At 29.4% G+C, this 20,586-nt stretch overlaps 2 protein-coding genes across 2 annotated transcripts; one reads left to right on the top strand and one right to left on the bottom strand.

Annotated features, from left to right (window-relative positions):
- Positions 1 to 4,769: 4,769 nt before the first annotated feature.
- Positions 4,770 to 7,143, top strand: LOC103493347 (NAC transcription factor 56). The gene is made up of 3 exons (XM_008454052.3): positions 4,770 to 5,496; positions 5,586 to 5,899; positions 6,083 to 7,143. The coding sequence occupies exons 1-3, from the start codon at positions 5,313 to 5,315 to the stop codon at positions 6,644 to 6,646; spliced, it is 1,062 nt and encodes a 353-aa protein (XP_008452274.1). The 5' UTR covers positions 4,770 to 5,312; the 3' UTR covers positions 6,647 to 7,143.
- A 6,600-nt stretch (positions 7,144 to 13,743) lies between these two features.
- LOC103493348 (uncharacterized) lies at positions 13,744 to 16,993 on the bottom strand. The gene is made up of 7 exons (XM_051086775.1): positions 16,424 to 16,993; positions 15,439 to 15,579; positions 15,230 to 15,343; positions 14,944 to 15,117; positions 14,354 to 14,469; positions 14,104 to 14,188; positions 13,744 to 14,006 (listed from the first exon to the last, which is right to left on the bottom strand). The coding sequence occupies exons 1-7, from the start codon at positions 16,916 to 16,918 to the stop codon at positions 14,001 to 14,003; spliced, it is 1,131 nt and encodes a 376-aa protein (XP_050942732.1). The 5' UTR covers positions 16,919 to 16,993; the 3' UTR covers positions 13,744 to 14,000.
- Between the last annotated feature and the right edge of the window lie 3,593 nt (positions 16,994 to 20,586).

Genomic DNA, 20,586 nt, shown 5'->3' with positions numbered 1-20,586 from the left:
AAAAGGCCTCTTCAATTGTGTTCATGACCCTGCAGATGTAGGTGTTATGGCACTGAATTGGATTACCAACGTGTTTTTGTATGTTGTTTTAAACTGTCTCATTACTGTTGTTGTTTACTCAATTATTAACTTTGGTCTTATCTTGATTTTGCAGTTTGTTTTTGTACTATTTTTCAAATCTTGAACAAATCAAACAAATTGCTTCTTTTCATTTGCAACACACTTATAAAAAAAAACAGAGAGAAAAAAGAGTATATTTTTAGGCCAATATTTAATTAAAAATAAATAACTCAAGGAAACTCAATGGTCACATAATTGGATTAGTTCAAAAAATAATATAGTTGTTTAAAAAATTGATAAAAATAAGGTTATGAACAAATTTATTATGAAAATAACATGAGAATATAAATAAATAACAAAAAATAAAACAAAATAAAAAAAATATTGACAAAAATAGGTGTGAAAATCGTAAACCTGACCTACTAGCGTCACATCCCATCCGTTTACTGTGAGACTACAACATCAGAGGCTGGAAGCCATGTACCAGGTCTATGATTTCCATCTAAAATTGATAAATGTTATTATCAAATAAATTTTAAAAAAGTTATTCGTTTAGTGGTTTTTCGCCGTCAATATAGCGAGTGTCTCATCTTATATGTGTTGGGTTCAATTTCTTATAGTATTCGAGCAATCATATAAATTGTGGATAAAGTTCACAATTTTGACACATATTTTTGTCAAATCTTCCTCGTCTAAATTATATTTGTGATTATTATTTATTAAAATAACATGATTTTTTTTGAAAAAAAATTAGATAATGACATCATGAATCATAATTGGAAAAACTTTTGAGAAAAAGAAAATAATAAAATGTTAATTTGAGAATAAATTTGAAGATATATTTAATGAGAGAGACAAAGAAAGGAAAAAAGTATGAAATGGGCCAAAGTTGATAAAGTTAGTAATTATTCCATTTATCAGGTTGTTCAGATTTATTTATTAATTTAAATTCCCATCAAAATCTATTATTATATTATATCAAAGGTCAAATCTTTTTAATTAACTTAAATAATATTTTTAAGTCAACTAAACACCCTATTATAAAAATATATTGCAAATACTCTCTTTTTACTTCTCTACATTTTTTTATTAGCTCCTACTTAATTAGAAATGTTTTAATTATATCTAATCTAAATAAATAAATCAATACATAAAAAATCATAATTCAATTGCTACCATCCTGGTCTTTACTTTTTTAACATTATCTACTCATCCAAATATATATATATATATATATATATATGTATATGCTAATGGTTAGAATACCAAAAACAAATTAAACTATTTATAAAATATAACAATATATATATATATATATATATATTATATAAATAGATTAAAATAAATTTAATAGATTTTGTTATATTTTATAAATAATTTTAATATCTTATTATATTTTATAAAGATTTCAAAATGCTCGTATATAAATATATAAATATTGGGAAACTTTTCTAAATATAACAAATTATTATAATATTTACTGTTCGTGTAAGAAAGCTTAACCATTTTCTAAATATTTCAGGTTTTTCTTTCATCTTTTTCTCCTCTCCTCGATTTTTTTATTGTCTTCTTCCTCTTGTACTTTTCTTTTTTATCTGTGATTTTTTCCATCTTTTTTTTTTTTAGATTTGGGTAGCCAAATCTATTTCTTTCTATCGTCTTTCTAGTTTTTCTCTCTTTGTAGGTGCGTGCATGTCTTTCTTCTTCTTTTTTCTTTTTTTTTTTTCATTCACTGCATGCATCTTTCGTCTTTCTTCCCTTCTTTTTTTAAGTTGTTTAGATTGGGTAACCAAATCTAAATGATGGTGTATAAAAAATCTTGAAAAAATTGGTTAGACATTTAAATTAGATTAGGATAACAAAAACTAAAAGATTGTGTATAAAGAATATTGAAAAAAAATTGTTTATACCAAATTTTTAGAAAAAAAAATCGTTAGCAAAATCTAAACGATCGTATACCAAATTTTGAAAAAACAAATTTAAACGATTGTGTAGCCAAATTTAAACGATTGTGTAACCAAATTAAACAATAAAATTGAAAAAAGAAATCTAAATGATCGTGTACCAAATTGCGTTACCAAATATTTTAGGCGTATTGCTGATGGACATTTTTGGTATTTTACATGGTGGGCCTAGGCTTTTTCCATTTTCGGAATTGTTCTATACAATGTAAATATTTTGCTGCTTTTTTATAATTTTGAAAAGACCCCATAAATATATATATATAGAATTTGAAAAAATATGTTTGGAACACAAATTTAGCAAAAATGTGTTATGTTCATTTATTTTCAATTTTGTTCTTTCATTAAATTATTGATGCATTCACATCGGTCAAATTAGTGATATATTGTAAGTTCTTTGATTGTATTAGAATTCCCACATTGAAAAAATTAATAGGACTCACACTCTTTATAATATAGATGTGTAATTATTTTTTGTTATCAATTGATTTTTAGATGGAATCTCATACTATCAAATATGGTATCAAAGTCAGGGACTCTTCACAGGTATATGTGAACCCTAAATCCTGCCCATTGATTGATTGATACTGTTGGTTAGGGATGGAAAGTAATATGATTTTAAGAAAGAAGAAGATTGAAAAAGAATATTTAATATAATTGTGAGAAGTCAAAAAAGTAAAGAATTTAGTATAGGTGAGAGAGTGGGAATCAGATGATGAAAAGGGTAAAGATTTTGTAGTGGGATTTAAAACAATTTGGGGCACTTAGTGGGACCCTATGATGTATCATTTACCCAGCACACCTGGGCCCATCCAACTTCATCATCCTATCCTCAATTCAAAATCTTTATTCTTATACTAAACCATCCATCATTGCATCAACCTTATAATTAAACATTTTCGCCATATATCCCAATACTCTTCTCTACCCTCCTCACCTTAATTTACTTCATTCCACACTTTTCTCCTTTTTTCTTCAACTACATTTCAAATTCTTTTAAACATATATATATATATATATATATATATATATATATACACGCATTCTTTTAAACCTAAAGCTGAGTATGTAGAAATTTTTACATCTATCGTTTTCAATCTTTTTACAACGATTATGAGCTTTAAAATTACTAAAAAAGCAATACTCATCAAGTTTTTATCTGATTGAATGAGAATGGTTCAATAACAATCTATCTTTTTCTTTTGCTAAGAATAAGGCTCGTAGGTATTCTCTTCTTATTGAAAACGTTGTTATGACATCACAACTTTAACCTTCTCTCAAGAATGTTCTTTAATCTTAAAAAGTTCTTTTTTTAGTTAACCTTATTATAAGTTTTACAAACGTTAGCTAGGGGTTTTATGTGTGGTTGGATGTGGTGGTGGTGTTCTTTGTTCTATTTGCCTAAGAAAAGGTTGGAACAAAGATTACACCTAGCTATTTCGGACTTTTTAATCGTAGTATACATCTAGACTCTAGTTAAGTTGAACTAGGTTTGAGGTACGTAGTCATATGAGTTTGTTTTTCTTTCCTTCTTTTTATAGTGTATTTGAAATTGTAGGATGATTTTTTGAAAAGTACTTAAACAAGGAATTAGTATATATTTCAAATGCTACAAACAATGAATAATAATAAAAAGTCTAAAAAAGAAGTAAGGATTATTTTCACTTCACTTTATACATATCCATCCTTAGATTTCACTCCACATTAGGTTCGTTTGCTATCACATTACAGTAGCAAATCAACATTTAGTTGAACTGTTCTACTTACACACCTAAAATATTACAACATTTTTACACATACAAACATTTTTTTACTCCATTCCATAATCATTTTACTTTTCTTTCATTGAAAATTACTAATGTTAAACCCTTTTTTTTCCTTTCTTAAAACACTTTTAAAAATCTTGATTATTCTAGACCCCCCCACCCCTCCCCCCCATATTCTACAATTTATTAAAAATATTAAAATGTCATGTGACCCAATGCTAATAATAATTTAAACTTATTTGAAAAGGGTAAGATTCTTATCCATTCATTTATATATATATTTAATGAGGATTTTTTGATTTAGTTTTAACATAAACATTCAAGACATTAACATTTTATTATTTTTACATATTTGAGACTTTCCAATTTTTAAAATTTAAACATAAATTAAAAAAATAGCCTTGAAAATTTATTAATTATTATTTTAGTTTAAGATAGAGAATAATTTTATTTATTTATTTATTTATTTATTATTTTTGATTTAATAGTGAAAAACTAAATATAGAGACAATAAACAAACAAACATGACAAAAATCATTATCAAACCGATTATAGTTTGTGAATTGATAAAAAAAAAAGAATATAAAAAGAAAACAATAAAATAAATGCAAAACTAGATATAGAAAGTAGAAAACTAGGGCACCCAAATTAAGAATGCTCTTCATTTCAAAACAACAGGTTCAAATGAGAGAGAGGGGAGAAGAAGAAAAAAAGAATATGAATAAATAAAGAATTATTATAGAAAGCAGAATATTAAAATTATTTACAAAAATTATAACAAATGTTTTTTTTTTTTTTAAGAAACTATAGAATGTTTAATGAATTTTGTTATAATTTATAAATAATTTGGATATTTTGATGTTTCGTAAATAAATATAATTTCTTGAAAGTTCCTTATTATTTATAAAAGAAAACCACACAACAAAAAGGATTTCCGAATGGAACTTTGCAGTGGGGTCCCGCTCTAATCTCTTTTTTTTTTTTTTTTTTTTTTTTTATTATTATTATTATTATTATTATTATTATTATTTTATTTTGTGGAGAGTGGTCCCCACATATCACTCTCACACGTGTCGAATTACGATTCTACTTTGAGTTCACACGCGGCGGCCATTTAACGGCTCCAGTTATACTTCGCATCAGCCTCCGGTAGCCATCCTCTACATCATATTCCTTCAACTCTCTGCTCGAATCAATCCTCTATTCAAGGGACTCTATACACCCTAATGCCCCCCCCCCCTACCTTCCACGCGCTCGCATCCCATTTGCTTCACCTTAAACACTAACGTACTCCCACCCGCGCCAGATCATGCCCAGCTCTCTTTCTACTCCGTTTAAAAGATCAGCTTTGCCTGTTTTGTGCAACATTTTTTAGTTACTCAAAAAAAAAAAAAAAAAAAAAAAAAAGAGAAAAGAAAAAAGAAATAAGAAACCCCATTTTCCTAATTCCCACCATTTTCTTCCTCCTCTTCTTCTCCACAAAATTTTACATTAATCCATCGGAAAAAAACATAAGAACTGGGTCATGGAGAGCACCGACTCATCGGCCGGCCCACAGCAGCCGAATTTACCGCCTGGGTTCCGATTTCACCCGACCGATGAAGAGCTCGTCGTTCACTATCTCAAAAAGAAAGCCAATTCTTCCCCTTTGCCCGTCGCCATCATCGCTGAGGTCGATCTCTACAAATTCGATCCTTGGGAGCTTCCGGGTACGTCCTCTAATTTAGAAATTGACTTTTTTAAATGCTTTCAAAAAACAATATGTGGTAATTAATTAATTAAAAATTTTGTGTCACAGCAAAAGCTACGTTTGGAGAACAGGAATGGTACTTCTTTAGTCCAAGGGAAAGGAAGTACCCAAATGGCGCGCGACCGAATCGAGCAGCGACGTCTGGGTATTGGAAGGCGACGGGGACGGATAAGCCGGTGTTGGCCGCGGATGGAAGTAATCAGAAAGTTGGGGTGAAAAAGGCGCTAGTATTCTACGGCGGAAAGCCGCCTAAAGGAATCAAAACCAATTGGATTATGCATGAATATAGGTTGGCGGATAATAAGCCTTGTATCAATAAGCCTCCTGGCTATGATTTGGCCAACAAGAAAAACTCTTTGAAGGTAATTCAATAAATCCCTATTTCAATATTATTTCTTTTTTCTCTTTCTCTTTTTATTTTTACGGCTCTGAATACACCTAAATTAATTAATTAAGTACTTTATATTACAAATAATTAAAATAATTAAGTTTCTTAGTCCAATCATGATTTTTTTTTTTCTTTTTTTATCTTTTAATTAATCTAGCTCGATGATTGGGTATTATGCCGAATATACAAGAAGAACAACTCACATAGGCCAATGGATCAAGAAAGGGAAGATTCAATGGAAGAAATGATAGGATCAATACCACATTCCTTGAGGCTAAATGATCAATATCCAAAGTTGGGTATTAATTACACTACATTGCTTGAAAATGACCAAAATTTGCTTCAAGGAATAGTGGCCAACAATAGCAATGATAATAATAATAATGGAGCTCTTAGCAATGCTACCAATTCAAAACGTCCTGCCTCTCTTTTTTGGACTGATGAAGATCAAGATCATTCAGGTATTTCATCAAACAAGAGATTACATTTTGAAAACACTACTACTGATGGGGCTTCTACTTCCATTACAAGGACTCATAGTAGTAATCACAATAATCTCCAAAGTTCAACTTCCTCCTTCACCACTCTACTCACCAACCTCCCGCAAACGCCACCCCCACCTATGCACCACCACGGTGGCGCACACTCCGTCCTTGCTTCCATTGGAGATGGCCTTTTCCGTCCTGCATATCAAATCCCAGGTGCAAATTGGTACTCTTAGACAATCCAGTTCAATTCAACCCAATTAGTAAGATTTCTATCAGGTAAATTTAAGTTTTTAAACTAAATGATTTAGATTTTAGAGAAATGTTATTTGGATATATAGGTATTGAGGGGTTTTAGTTTGGTAGTAGGTAATGTAATTGGTATATAGAGACATTTTCCAGATTAAAGAAAATAAACTTAAAAAAAAAAAAAAAACACACTCTTTGATGACCAATTTCAAAATTGAGGGCATAGATTAATATTTTCTACATAATTATAGATTCCATACCCATTTGAAAGGAGGCCAATGTATACATATATATTTTCTTTCCTCTTTTTTTTTTTTTTTTTTTTTTTTGTTTGAAGAAATAGAACAGTGGTAAAAACCCTTTTGTACAGAGTAGTTAATTAATCATATTATATGATCTATTTATATGCATAATGTAAAATCTAAATTAAATGTACTGCTTCTTTATATAATTTTAATTTGATGCAAATTTAATTATAATTTCATTGTTTTTTTTTTCTTTTTTTCTTTTTAATTTTTTTTTTGTCTATCTCTAGACTCACGTGCAGATGCATGGTCCGACTTAGGTTTATTCATGTGAAATTTTGCCTACTTATTACAAACCCTAATGGGAAAGATATCTTATTTCTTTTCTAACAAATCTTCCTTTTTTCCCATCTAGATCTTCAATTTAATATATTGTTAATAAAAATATATCCAAATCATTTTTGTATCCAACTTATGACTTTGAAGTTAATAATATAAGTATTTACCTAAAATGGAATTAATTGAAATTTGAGGATGGATTATAAATGATTTTCACAATTTGATATTTTAATTTGTTTCATGAACATAGATGTGGGAAGAAAAAAGATGGAAATTTGATATATTTTCTTTTCTGAGGAACCAAACACTAATTATATCATTTATATTATTTCAAAGGTACTCACCAATAAGGATTATGATGATAGTTTCCTTGATATGATACATCTCTTTCATTTATTAATTTAGAGAAATTGGAATATATAATTGAACTTATACTGCTAATAAAAATTATAATATAGTTCAAGGAAGGTTGATTTGTTTGGAAAAATTTATAGACCCCATTTTTCAATAAAGATTTTGTTGTTAGTTCTTTTTTTTTATTTATATAAATAATTTTAATTTTCTTTTAAGTTCATGCAAGGAAATAGGGGTGGGAAAGATGATTCTGATCTCTAGCATATAAAAGAGATTATTGATGTCTTATTATGCTCATGTTGTCAAATTAATTAAATATATGAAAACTACTTTCACATTTCAAATATTTAATTTTCAATTTAAAAAAAAAAATTGGCCAATATTTTTTTTTTTTAATTTTGAGAAAAAAAATTGAAAGGTATTGTAGTTTTTAGTTTTTAATCCTTTATAACTTGGATTCTAAAAGCATTTTTTTTAAAAAAAAATCATTACAAAACTTAAACTAAATTATTAAGAGGAAATAAACCTAATTTAGAAAATAAAAACTAAAGAAAAATCATTATCTAATAAGCCCACTACTTATTACCACTTATTCATTTATTTTAAGAAAATAAATATTCTTATAGAGAAAATATTTAAAATTTCCACAGTCAAATTACAATAGAAGTACTATATCAAAGATTTGGGTATGATCCAAACCCAATTGAATTAAATTTCCAAACAAAAATAAAATCAAATAAGATTTTGTAAGATAAATAGCAGATTCATAAATATAAATATAAATATCAATGCAAGCTCAAGAATTAAATTTTCCTTTTGCCTCTCCATCATAATCACAAATAGCCAACTTTAATTAAAATAGAAAATCAAATTTCTCTAAATCCTAAACAAGGAAAAAGATCATTAAGTAGATATTTGAGTGTGGTTGTCATTTTCTTTCATATTATATTTGATAAGATATAGCTATTAAGCATATTCCAATGAGGTCACATAAAGAAATTGACAAGAAGAAAGACTCTCATGCCTCACAAAGTTGGCTTTTTATTAATTTTTTTTTAAATTTCTTAAAAACATATTTAATATATTTTTAAAAAATAATATTATGAATTTTTTTTTTTAATGGCCAAATGGGACCATTCCCATAATTATCTAAATAGGAATCATTATCTTATAACTACCCCATATTTAATACCTCTTTTAATTGCATTCCATTGTGAGGAAAAAGTACAAAACAACTTTACAATGGTTTGAATTATTAGTGCTTAATTTTGGATTAGATATCAAAAGAAATTATTATTTATGTGATTGATACTTCCACTCTAAGCCTACCCATCAACCTCTAGAAGTTAATTAGCCTCATCTATCGTATAATCTTCTTCTTCTTCTTTTTTTTTTTCTCTTAATAATGTAGATCCCACACGTAGATTTTTATTAATTGTAATTAATATTTTTACAATATGAAATACTTTTATTTTTTTGGGGGGTAAAAAGAATTAAAGTGGATAAATAGTGTAACACCAAGAATTGAATGCTATTGTATATGGATTTCACCAAGATTACATTTGCAATGAGTAGATGTGCACCCAATATTTTGCTATCCTTTGAAAAGAACAAATTGAAGGGCATTGAGAAAAAGCTATAAAAGTTATAGCTTCAAATGTTTGGAAAAAAAACTGTTGTGATAAAAAAAAAATGTTTGAAAAACAATGTCTAAACTCAATTGCAAAATGTTTAAAATTTAGCCAATAAGTATCAAACACGACTAAAAGAATACCTGTACTCATAATTTCTTTTATCAAAGCTACGAATCTCAATAATAATTAATAATAAATGCAAGGGAGTATGTATAACAATTTAATCTATATACTTTGAATTTGGCTTAATTAGTAATTAATTGTTTTTAATCATCATTATAAATGAAAGACAACTTTTAGAATGTATATTATATTACTGTAGATGTTTGTGTAAATGTTGTTGCAAGATCAGTACTAATTTTTAAAAATAATGAAAAGTAATTACAAAATAATATAGAGTTTTAGAAATATATTTGATGTAGAATGATATCAAAATTGAGGTTTTAGATGGTAAAAGAAAGAAAAAGAAACTCAAAACAATTTAGTTTTGAGATTACACGATTTGAAAATTTATTGAATTTCTTTCATGGATGTTAGAGATGAGTTCTCTTTTGTGGTTTTCTAAATTCAATTTTTTTAAAAATAAAAGAGTTCTTCTAATTTAAAATAAAGTAAAGTAAAAAAAAAAAATTGAGAAGAAAATAGGAGGACATAGCTTTATCGGAAATGATCAAAATAGCATGCAAAACAAATACATTTATGTGTAATAAAAATGATAAAACTGAAAAACTTGAATTCAGCTATCGTAGGTAATTCCAAAAAGGGGAAGATAAATGTCAAATTTTCAAAGAAAAAATAAAAAGAATAAAAAAAATTCTCAAGATCTCTTAATCTCATAAATTTGGATGCAATTTAACTACAAGAAAATTCACTTTATATACCACACATGCTTATTATATCAGCAAAAAAGTAACTAAAACATGATGATGATCGGCCAGATTAATTCACACACTACTCAACCTTCTTTGCAATATTTCTTTCGGAACAAAAATCATTAATTTTGTACGTCCACTATGAGTAGTAATGTAAACATAATTCATAATTTATTAGTTCTAAAATATTTTGCCCTAAAACTAAGGTCAAAAGCGAAAGTTTTATTTGTGAAATTAGCTATTTTCCCCTACCATATATATTATATTTAATTATTATGTTTATGAAGACTAAGTTTTATCTTACCATTTTAGTATTAGTATTAGAGTGTCTGTAGTAACCAAATTAGAATAATAAGTTCAAACCCATGTCATGAGAATGAACCAAAGTTATTCATTTGAATGATTTATAATAGGAGTTTTTTTTTTTTTATGCCCCTTTTAGGAGGGATTTGAAATATTTCATAGATCAGTTAGAGAGAAGTGTAAAGAGATAAAAGAAAAGAAAAGAAAAGAAAAGAAAAGTAGATGGAGAGAGAGAAATCTTGTGTTAGGGTTTTACATAGATGGCCATACAACCATGTTAAAAATAAAACTTTAAATAGTACTATCTAACTAATTAAGTTGTGTTAGTCCATTAACTTAGGCTTTTACATAATATACTTTTACATAATATAAGAGATCAAATTACTCTAAGGTTAAATATAATCTACTTCAACTGTTACATTCTAATGTTAAATATACTCTAACACCACTCATCACATACTTCAATTTCAAAATTAATTGTCTGAAGAGAAAGCAAAGATAAGGCAGTACTAAATATTAATTTAAAAATGAACATAACCTTTCATGATTAATAAATAGCTAGGGAAGAAAAAAAATTGTTTATTAGGGTTACTGTAATAAATTAAGAACTTGAAAATTAAAGAAAAACACAAGGGAAAGAAAGATGTAAAACAAAAAGCTCATGAAAATGGATTTTCCACACAATGAAGTAACAAAAAATTAAGAGATCAAGGAAAATACACGAAAGAAAAATGATTATAACAATGAGAATATCCATAATCTAAACCTAATTAACTCAACCTTTATAAAGGAGAGAAGTGTGTATTAAGTACCCTAATTTTTTTTCACAAAAACCGCAATAAAATTTCTTTTAAAAAATGATACATAATTAAATAAGAAATCTTTCAACGAGATATGTGTTTTTTCTCTGCCTTTTTTTCATTAGGATCAGAACTTAGAAAAATGGTTGTTGACACCTAAATCCACCGTCTTATAAGTATCATATATTCAATATATATAGTCTTCATTTATTAAGGTTTCTTTAAAACGTATATAAACCCAGCTTAACTCATCTTCCTTTATAAGGATTGGGATCAAGCTAAGGAAAATCTTCCCAAAATAGAAAGATAAAGAGAAAAAAAAAACTTCACCTGCAATATATTACTTAATCTATTTTACTAACAATTAACGATTTACCACATTTACATGGGTTTAAGAAGCTTGATAAGTTTCAAAAGAATAAGATTTACCATCATAACGCATACTTTCGAATCTATAATTTAATCCCTATTATTTGCTTTGAAAACAATAATTGAGCCTCTATTATGAAAATAACATCAAAAGACTTTAATGAAAATTCTTAGATTAAGAGTCAACTTACACTTAAAATTTTGTAAAAAGAGACAAAGTTCGTCCTATAATCAAAATTGAAAATTTAAGTTCGGTAAGATTTTATCTATATGATAAAGATTAAACGACTAAATTATAACAAATTTGAAAACATAAAAATTAAATGGTTAAACTAAATTGTTACATTAGAAATCAAAATTTAGAGGTTAAATGATTATTTCATTCAAAATTCAGGAATGAAAAAAAAAAAAAAAGTAACAACCTTCTAGCAAAGGAGTTTCTTTTTATTTTTCTATTTTATTTTGGAAAGAAATATCAACCTTTTTACCTCTAATATCATTTTCCTTCGTAAGTTTCTTAATTTGTATCATAATATAGCATAACGAACCAAAATATAGTAAAATTATATTAAACTTTCTATTTGTCAAGATTATGCTCCAACGAGGAAGAGTATTAGCCTTCCACGAAATAATTAAAGTCACATTTGGTAATTGTTTTATTATTTTAGAAAAAGTTAGATATCTTTTAATTTATTAAAATGCCACTTATCAAAAAAAAAAAATAGTTGATTTCTTACCCAAATACCAAAAATGAAAACCATAAATTTTGTTTTCTTTAGGTTTCAATTACTGGCTTAGTTTTTTAAAACATTGGTAGATAAAAGATAACAAAAAGGTGGAATGAGAATATAAATTTAGCAAGATATAAACTTGAATGTTACAACTAAATTTTGTTGTGTTTTCGATCTTTTTTTCAATTTTTTTTAGTCCATATATTAATACTTTAAACTTGATTGTTGTATTTGCAATTGTTCTAAAATTAAAATCTAATTGATCCCATTACAACTTTAAAATTTTGTCTCCACATTTAATCATACCAATAAGTTGTATCACTAATATACTAATATAAAATATCTTCTCTAATCTAAAAAGATACAATTAAGGTAAAACAAAAGTTAATCACGGGTAAAACATATTATTAGTGTATATAAGTGTCTTTTAGTACAATAATCTTTAGAATAAGAGATCCAATGTCAAGAGGAATAATTGTTAGAATAAGAGATCCAATATCAAGAGGAAAGTTCATGTCGATACTTTTGGTAAATGTACCATCAAGATGCATACTCTATTAAGAACCCTAGCATTTGTGATATTTTGGTTTTCTATTTTTAACCTAAGTCTATTTGTGTTCATTTTTCTTTTTTTTTTTTTTTTTAACATAACTTAGCATTTTTTATGAAGAGTTCAAGTTCTTAACTAAAATTTAAAATAAAAATGTGAAGGAAAAAAACAACAAATTCTTAAGAACTAAGTTTCTAGACTTCAAAACGTGAACTTAATTTGTGAAAATATGTAGATAACAAAACAATAAATTTAGTAAAGAAAGAAAGGCTTATAAACTTAATTTTTTAGAAAAACCAAAATGCAAAGGTCAAATGATGACTAAAGGAGAAAAAGTGAAATCACTCATTCAGCCATGATGGGATAGATATTTGATAAATTAAAGCAATTCACTCAATATAATAACCAAGTGTGACACATGAGAAGAATATCCCTAAGAAAACAAAAAAAGGTCATGAGAAAGAATATTAATGGCGCTGGATTTTCAATACATGTGGGGTCTTAGTGTTCAATGGAATCCCCATCTGCCACGACCCTATTTATTCCTATTCCCATCCCCAAAAAGATACCATCCTACATATTCCAGAAAATACAAGCATCTTCTATGCTTTCCCTTTTCCAAATAAATTTTCCGTGAAGGACCTTATTTGAGGCGAATTGCATCCTAAGTCCTTCAGGCATGTTGTGACCCAACCAAAATAATGAATAATAACATAAAACTTTTCAAGTTAGTTCTTGTACATCTCAACTAATCTTGCAAACTGACCCCTTGGTACGAACTTAGTCAGAAAAATTGATGGAGAAGGAACTTAAAAGAGGCCTCAAGATGTTTTTTTCTTTCTAAAGCTTCGGATCTTTGGTACCATGGGGAAAGCTTGAAGAGCCAATGGAAGGAAGCGGGATATTCTATTTATTTCATTATTTTTTATACAGTTGATGTTAAAGCTATCAAACGAAAAAAGAATACATGTAATGTGACATCTATAAACACATAAGACAATCAAGATTTGCACCTGAAATCATATTTATATGTGTACACTATACCATTTCTGGGAGTGGATCGTATCTTGACACTCTCGGAGTCAAACTGAGCAATAAATGTTTCCATCTTCAGATCTATACTCGGTTTTTTTTTCCTGCAAGCTTAGCTCTGATAAAACCAAAAAAGCAGAACAAAATGGTTATTCCAGCAAGGGATAAATAATAGAATGTTTAATCAAGGGTTATAACTTATAAGACCAAAATACCTGAGTCGAATCTGTGGGAAGAGAATCTGAACTCGAATCTGTTGCTACCTCAGAGATTCTGGCCTCCGATTTTTCGTTTGAGTAACTAGCAATCAGATAAAGTAGTAAATGTTAGGAGAGGACTAGCTATAGTGAGGTGAGACCACAATGACAGGAAAGCTATTGCTCAACAATACTTGATTTGGACTCACCTCCCCCCAAAGTAATATAAAATAATATGACTAACTCACAGATACTACTATATACTTACGTTGAGAGTATGGTCACCCAGATAAGCTCCACACAATCAACCCACAGGAGTCTTTGTTCTACAGGAATAACACCGTATGTGATGAGATGAGCAAATGGCCAAAGTTTCCAACCCGCCTGAACAAAAAATAATTCAAAATTAAGTTTGCATCCATACAAACTAACATCAAATTCCATCGAAAAGAACTCTTCAAACTTTTGGTAATGATACTTTCATAGTCATTATGGTGTGAATAAAATTCCGATCCAAACTCTGGCCATGACATTGATTGGTTCTTTGTATGTGTAGCATAACTAAGCAAAACTGATTTCTAACCTTTTGTACACAAGCAAAAAAAAAAGGCACTATTGTGCATGTAAGACTTGCTTACATTTGAAGTGTCACACCTCGTCCCTAGATTATCCTACTAAAATTAGGACGAGTTGTGACAACTATACGATAATATGTGAATAATATTGAGAAATGGATAGTTTAAAACAGAAAGTGACTTCCCAAAACTTGTACAAATAAGAAATGTAATGTGTTTTGCCTTCTTCAACTAACTAACTCATAGAAATGTCAAAATTTAGGAAAAGAATAGAATCTCTTACAGTAAGCATAGGCCAAAATGTCGCCTTTAGTTCATTAAATATAGAAACTGGGGACTCAAGCCGCAGGAAACCTAATACCACGAAATAAATACTGTTCCAAACTGCCGACCATGCCGTTTGATCGAAGGCTACTTTTGCAGGAACTACCCACCAATCTTGAAAAGGAAAAAGACCCTAGAAACACAAAACAGATGATTTCTTCTTTAGTGTGAAGAAATGAGACTGAGATTAACGAATTGAAGTTCATCTTAAGGTAAGAAAAAATCTTGCGAAAAACAAGGCATACCTCACAAAAATGATAGTAGTAGTGGGAAAGGGAACCGTGTAAAGAAAAGCCAACGAGGCCTGATCTGAACATGCGTGTGCGATCAAATTCAAACAGAGGTTTTCCTTCAAAACACTACAAGAGAAAATTTAAAAATGAGAAACTTATCTACTTAGGCACACAAAGAGTAGATATTTTGGGACGTAAAAAGTTGATACAACTGAGTTTACCTGCGCAATCCAATCTCCAAGAGAGTACACCACTCCACTAATCACCATCTTAGCAAGGACAGGGTGCGTCTTAAGAGCTTCCTCATAAGCACTCCAGTTGTGTTGAGGGGCGTATCTCAGTATTTCATAAAGTGTCCATCCCTGCAGGTTAAAAGGAAAAGAAATATTAGAATGCTGCATAGAGTTCGATAACATGCATGAACTGTGTGTTACTATAAGATCACTCAGCACACTTCTTTAGACCGTTGTCTAAGTGCTAAACTTATTGATTCCCAGAATAGATTGTGTTAGGGAATCCTTTCAAAATAAGTGCTTTTAGCAAAAGATTAGTGTAAAAAGCATTCAATAAGAAATTACTTTTGTTGAGGATCCCACGTTAGAAAGATCAAGGGATCTCCTGCTCTTTTTCTATCCAGGTTGCTCCTTTCGATGCCAATTAGTTTTATGGTGGAACTTCATGTTATCTAATAACTTAGGTACCTGATACTACGTCTTGCAAGTAATTCTTGGCAATTGACCCAAGAATTTGTTTTTTTTTTTTATTTAAAAAGAAAAAAAGAAACATAGTTACACTAGAATTGCTTTCTTACATCAATTGAAGGTGTTTTTTTACTTTTTCCCAAAGCATGAAACTCTTCACAGCTTTTCCAAAATGCTGAAGCAGTAAAATTCCACCCTAATTTAAAGTTTACAAGTGTTTAACAGTAGAGCAAACTTGATATAGATATCATATGATTCATATCACCAATCACCGCATAACTTTCGATTAACAACATGAAAACAGAAAAACTCCAGTTCTAGCTGTTTCTTCTTCTCATAGCTAAGATTGAGCATAGTTTATTCCTTTCATTTATCAATCTAAGAGTAACAGTATATTCGACTTAGCTTCACAACCTTATTCAAAGCAATTCCAAACCATAAAATTTCACTTCCCTAGTAAACACAGAAAACTATTGAATGGAAGCAATTGAAAAGAATGACTCACATGCCAATAATCTTGATCGATGGTAAGCAACTTGGTGAGAGCATAAGAACCCGCCGCAAGAACAATGGTGGCATTGATAATCCGATCAATCATAACCCTCTCCATTTCCCCGCTCTCTGTTCCGCCGCCATCGCCAACAGAAGCAGAAGAAGAAAACCCCTGAATTTCACCAGCGCCTCCCAACGAGAGCTCGCCGAATCCTCCTACCGCACTCCCCAGTTCTCCCTCCGCGCCATCCCTCTCCGCCCGACCCACCGCCAGCCCTTCCTGTTGGTCGGTAGAATCAGAACTCCGCAACGGGATAACATCGAACTCTTCCACGGCGGAGTTCAACGCCCAATTCGACTTCCGCCCATTTCTGGAGAAAATAGAACGCTGTGGAAGCTTGGGCACGTGGAAATTGATGGCGGGTCGCGGATGAGAGGGCGCCGGAGCTCGTTTTGCAGTGGTGAAGGAAGTGAAGGTCTGAGGAGCCGTGGCGTGTACCGAAGCCATGGCGGAGTTGGAATGAGATCGGGAGTGGGGAGGAACTGAGTTGGCAGACAGGACGTGTTACTCCGAGTTGGAAGGAAGCGGAGGAAAGAGATTTATATACGAAGGTTGTTTGGGAGATGATTGGGTGTGGTCGAGTGTATAGTGATAATGCGAGGTATGGAATTCGAATGCCGTTTGATTTTAGATGGACTTTGATGATTGGATGTATAGAATTAGTAGTGAGCAGATGTAGGATATTTGTAAAGTAGGGATCTGTTTCTTTAGAGGATTTTCAAGGGGCAATTAATATACACAGATAATGAGTGGATAACATTCATCCTATAGAATCACTAAATATTTTAATATTCATTTGTATTTTCACATAGCATTAAGGTGTTTTTTCTTTTAAGTTTTCATGAGGTGTATTATATTGATATTCTACTTGTATATGGTGAAATTTTTTTTATCAAAATATTAAACTAAAGTAAATAAATGTTCTAATTTACTAAAATGGTTTTTCACAAATTCTCTTTTATTATTTATTTTATATAATTTTTATTTTATTTTATTATTTTAAGAAATATTTATCAACGCCATTGAATTGATTTTTTTTTTTTTTTTTTGGTAATATTTTGATTTCAACATTTTAAACCTTAATTTCAATCTAAATAATTTGTCTGGTATGAACTCAAAGCAGTTATAAGAAAAAAAAATGATGTTACCTAAAATTTCATAAATGAAAAAACCTAACTTTGTGCAAATTCAAAACTAGTTATAACAAAATAATAATAATAATAATAATAATAATGTTACCTAAAATTTCAAATTTATGAAATTTTGTTATAAAAATGAGGCATAATGAAAAAACGGATATCAAAAATATAATATTAAATAAAATAAAAAATTTCAAATTTTCCACTTTCTCGGCATTGTCCAAATTTCATAGGTTTCTCTTTAACATGTGTGTAACTTCCAAAATCCACCAAATCTCACTAGGCAATTTGGAAAGCAAGGTGATATACATGGCCACTAAAAGGGCCTTTGGGGCATGGACTGAGTTATTATAGTCTGTGAGTTATTATAGTCTGTGGGTTATTATAGTACATGGATTATTATAGTTTGTGTTTTGGATGCAGATCATTATAGTCTAGTTCATTATAATCTGTGTTTAAGATGCAAATTATTATAATTTGGGTTATTATAATCTGTGTTTGGGGTGCAGATTATTATAGTCGGAAGAATATCAAAAGTTTTTTTTTCATTATTCTTGCAATACACATTTTTTTCATAATTATTTTATTCAATCTCGTTAATTATGTAGTTCATTTAATAAATTTAACTATAATCTCCATAATGTAATTTCTCATTTGTTTAGGTAATCGTGTTTGAAACTATGTTACAAATACATTCCTACAAATCGTCGACAAATTTCAAAAGAGATTAATCCCACCAAATTTAATTCCCCCACAATATGTTTTTAGTGAAATATAAATATATAAAGTTTCATAACATTTGTAATTAAAACTTAAATCAATACAAACTAAGATTCTTGTAGTAGTATACAATGTTTTTTTCTTTTTTAGGACATTATTGTCTCCGTCCATCTAACTGTATTTATATTATATTCTTATTCTTCTATCTTTCTTTTCTATAGGTTCATTTTCAAATATATCAAAATAAAAATAAATATTTACAAAATATTATCAAATTTTGCAACAGCTATACCATTTTTTTTATTCTCTTCGTTCTATTAACTCCTATTTCTATTTTTATACATATATTTTGAAATTGTCTTCAACTTTCTACAAATAATAAAAGTTCAATAGGATTAGAGACTTGCAAATCTCTTGAGTAAGCATTCAAATGTGTAAACCAACTTCTTTATGCTTCAGTATCAATTCAACTTCTATTCCTACTTCTATTCCTAGATCCCATGTCTTCTTATTCAACAAAAATTGTAGCAATGAGTGTGATGATTGTAGCATGTGTGGGCCATAAGTCCATCCATTGAGCAAATAGGTAAACCCACATAGAACAATGAAGGTAATAAATTGAAAAATCCAGATGACAATGCCTTTAACATCGCATCCAAAACCCAAGTTTCTTCAATCCATTAACGCCCAAAATACGAGATTCAAGCTCCAACAATTTGTCAATAACAGAATCGTACTTGGCATCAATGATAAAACAATACACACATCTCTAATTTCTAATTCATGGAAACAAAATAGAGAGCACAAAGTAACCACATCAACCACGTGGAAACATTTTACAATCCACATTCCAAAAAAAGAAATTAAGTAACAATCCGCTTCAAACTAAAAACAAAAAAGTGATCTCCACCCCAATTTAAACTTTTCATCAAAGTTCCACCAACGAAAAGAAGAGAAAAGAGAAAAATCAACAGAATTATCAAGAAATTGAAAACCACACCAACAAATGCGCTATCATCAGAGAAGAAAAAGAAAAGTTAGAACACAAAATATAGAAAGAATATAGCAAACATGAGAAAGAAAACCAACTAGTCACCAATACATCAGATTCCATACATATGCATAGGGAAGACGAACGACAAAAAAAAAAAGACGAGAAGATGAATAACGAAAAGAAAAGAGGAAAGCTGGAGAAGAAGAGATAACGAAAAGAAAAGAGGAAAGCTGGAGAAGAAGAGAAAACAACGAAAAAAAGAGAGGAGAAAGTTGGAGAAGAAGAGAAAACAATGCAAATAAAAATTTGCAGAAAGTTTGAAAAGAAGAGAAAACGGACGGCGAAGAAAAGAGAGAAGAAATTGGAGTGGTGAACAATGAGAAATGGGGGAGTGATGAACACGAAAATGGAGTCATGAATAGGAGAAAATTAGAATAACCCTAATTCTTGGTTTTTCTTAAGGAGCAGGCCAAACGTGGAGTGGGCTAGCCCATCCTGCTCCAACCATTGGGCCAAACATGCCCTAAGAGTTGACATCTTCAAAACACATGGCAACGAAATAGGAGGTGGATGAGAGGGGGAGTCACACTTGGCTATATAGATATTTATAATGGATAATATATATCAATTTTACTATTATTTATAATAATAAATTTATATAATATAATAAATGTTATAAATAGCATGGATGCTCCGTTCCATCGGTCTTTTTTCTCCTTTTTCTTTTCAAGGCAAATCTTTGTATGCTCTTGTAAGACGATGAAAATAACCCAATATAAAAACACATCTTTCTAAAACAAAAAGTAACTCAAAGAAAATATGAAAGCATAAGTCGATTTATTCTTCTTTTAGAGAACGTGACGAAACAGAAAGCATTAACAATCTTTCTAACAAACATCTAAAAATTAGAGAAAATTTAATCCACCCAATTGATGAGATCTGTGGCCCCTAGGCGTATTGGATTCCACAATTTATAAGGGTTATGACCATTCCACTTTCACTTGATCTCTTTTAACATCTCCATAATAGTATTAGTGGATTTATGCTTGTTGTTCCTTTTAATTTTGAGTGGATTTATACTTGTTATTGTTTTATGTTTGTAACTATATCACGTTTGTATAAAAGAAATAGGCAATATGTAATGGTTATCATGTGATATAATGCTCATAATTTTATGATCATTAAGATTCTAAATTTGTTACTTTATATAGGCTACAAAACTATGCATATGTAATAAAAGGTTCAATTAACCTAACCTTATT

This window comes from Cucumis melo, chromosome 6 (genome assembly GCF_025177605.1).
Source record: "Cucumis melo cultivar AY chromosome 6, USDA_Cmelo_AY_1.0, whole genome shotgun sequence".
NCBI lineage: Eukaryota > Viridiplantae > Streptophyta > Magnoliopsida > Cucurbitales > Cucurbitaceae > Cucumis > Cucumis melo.
Note: the sequence above shows the minus strand (reverse complement) of the source record. Positions and strands in the feature narration are given on the sequence as shown.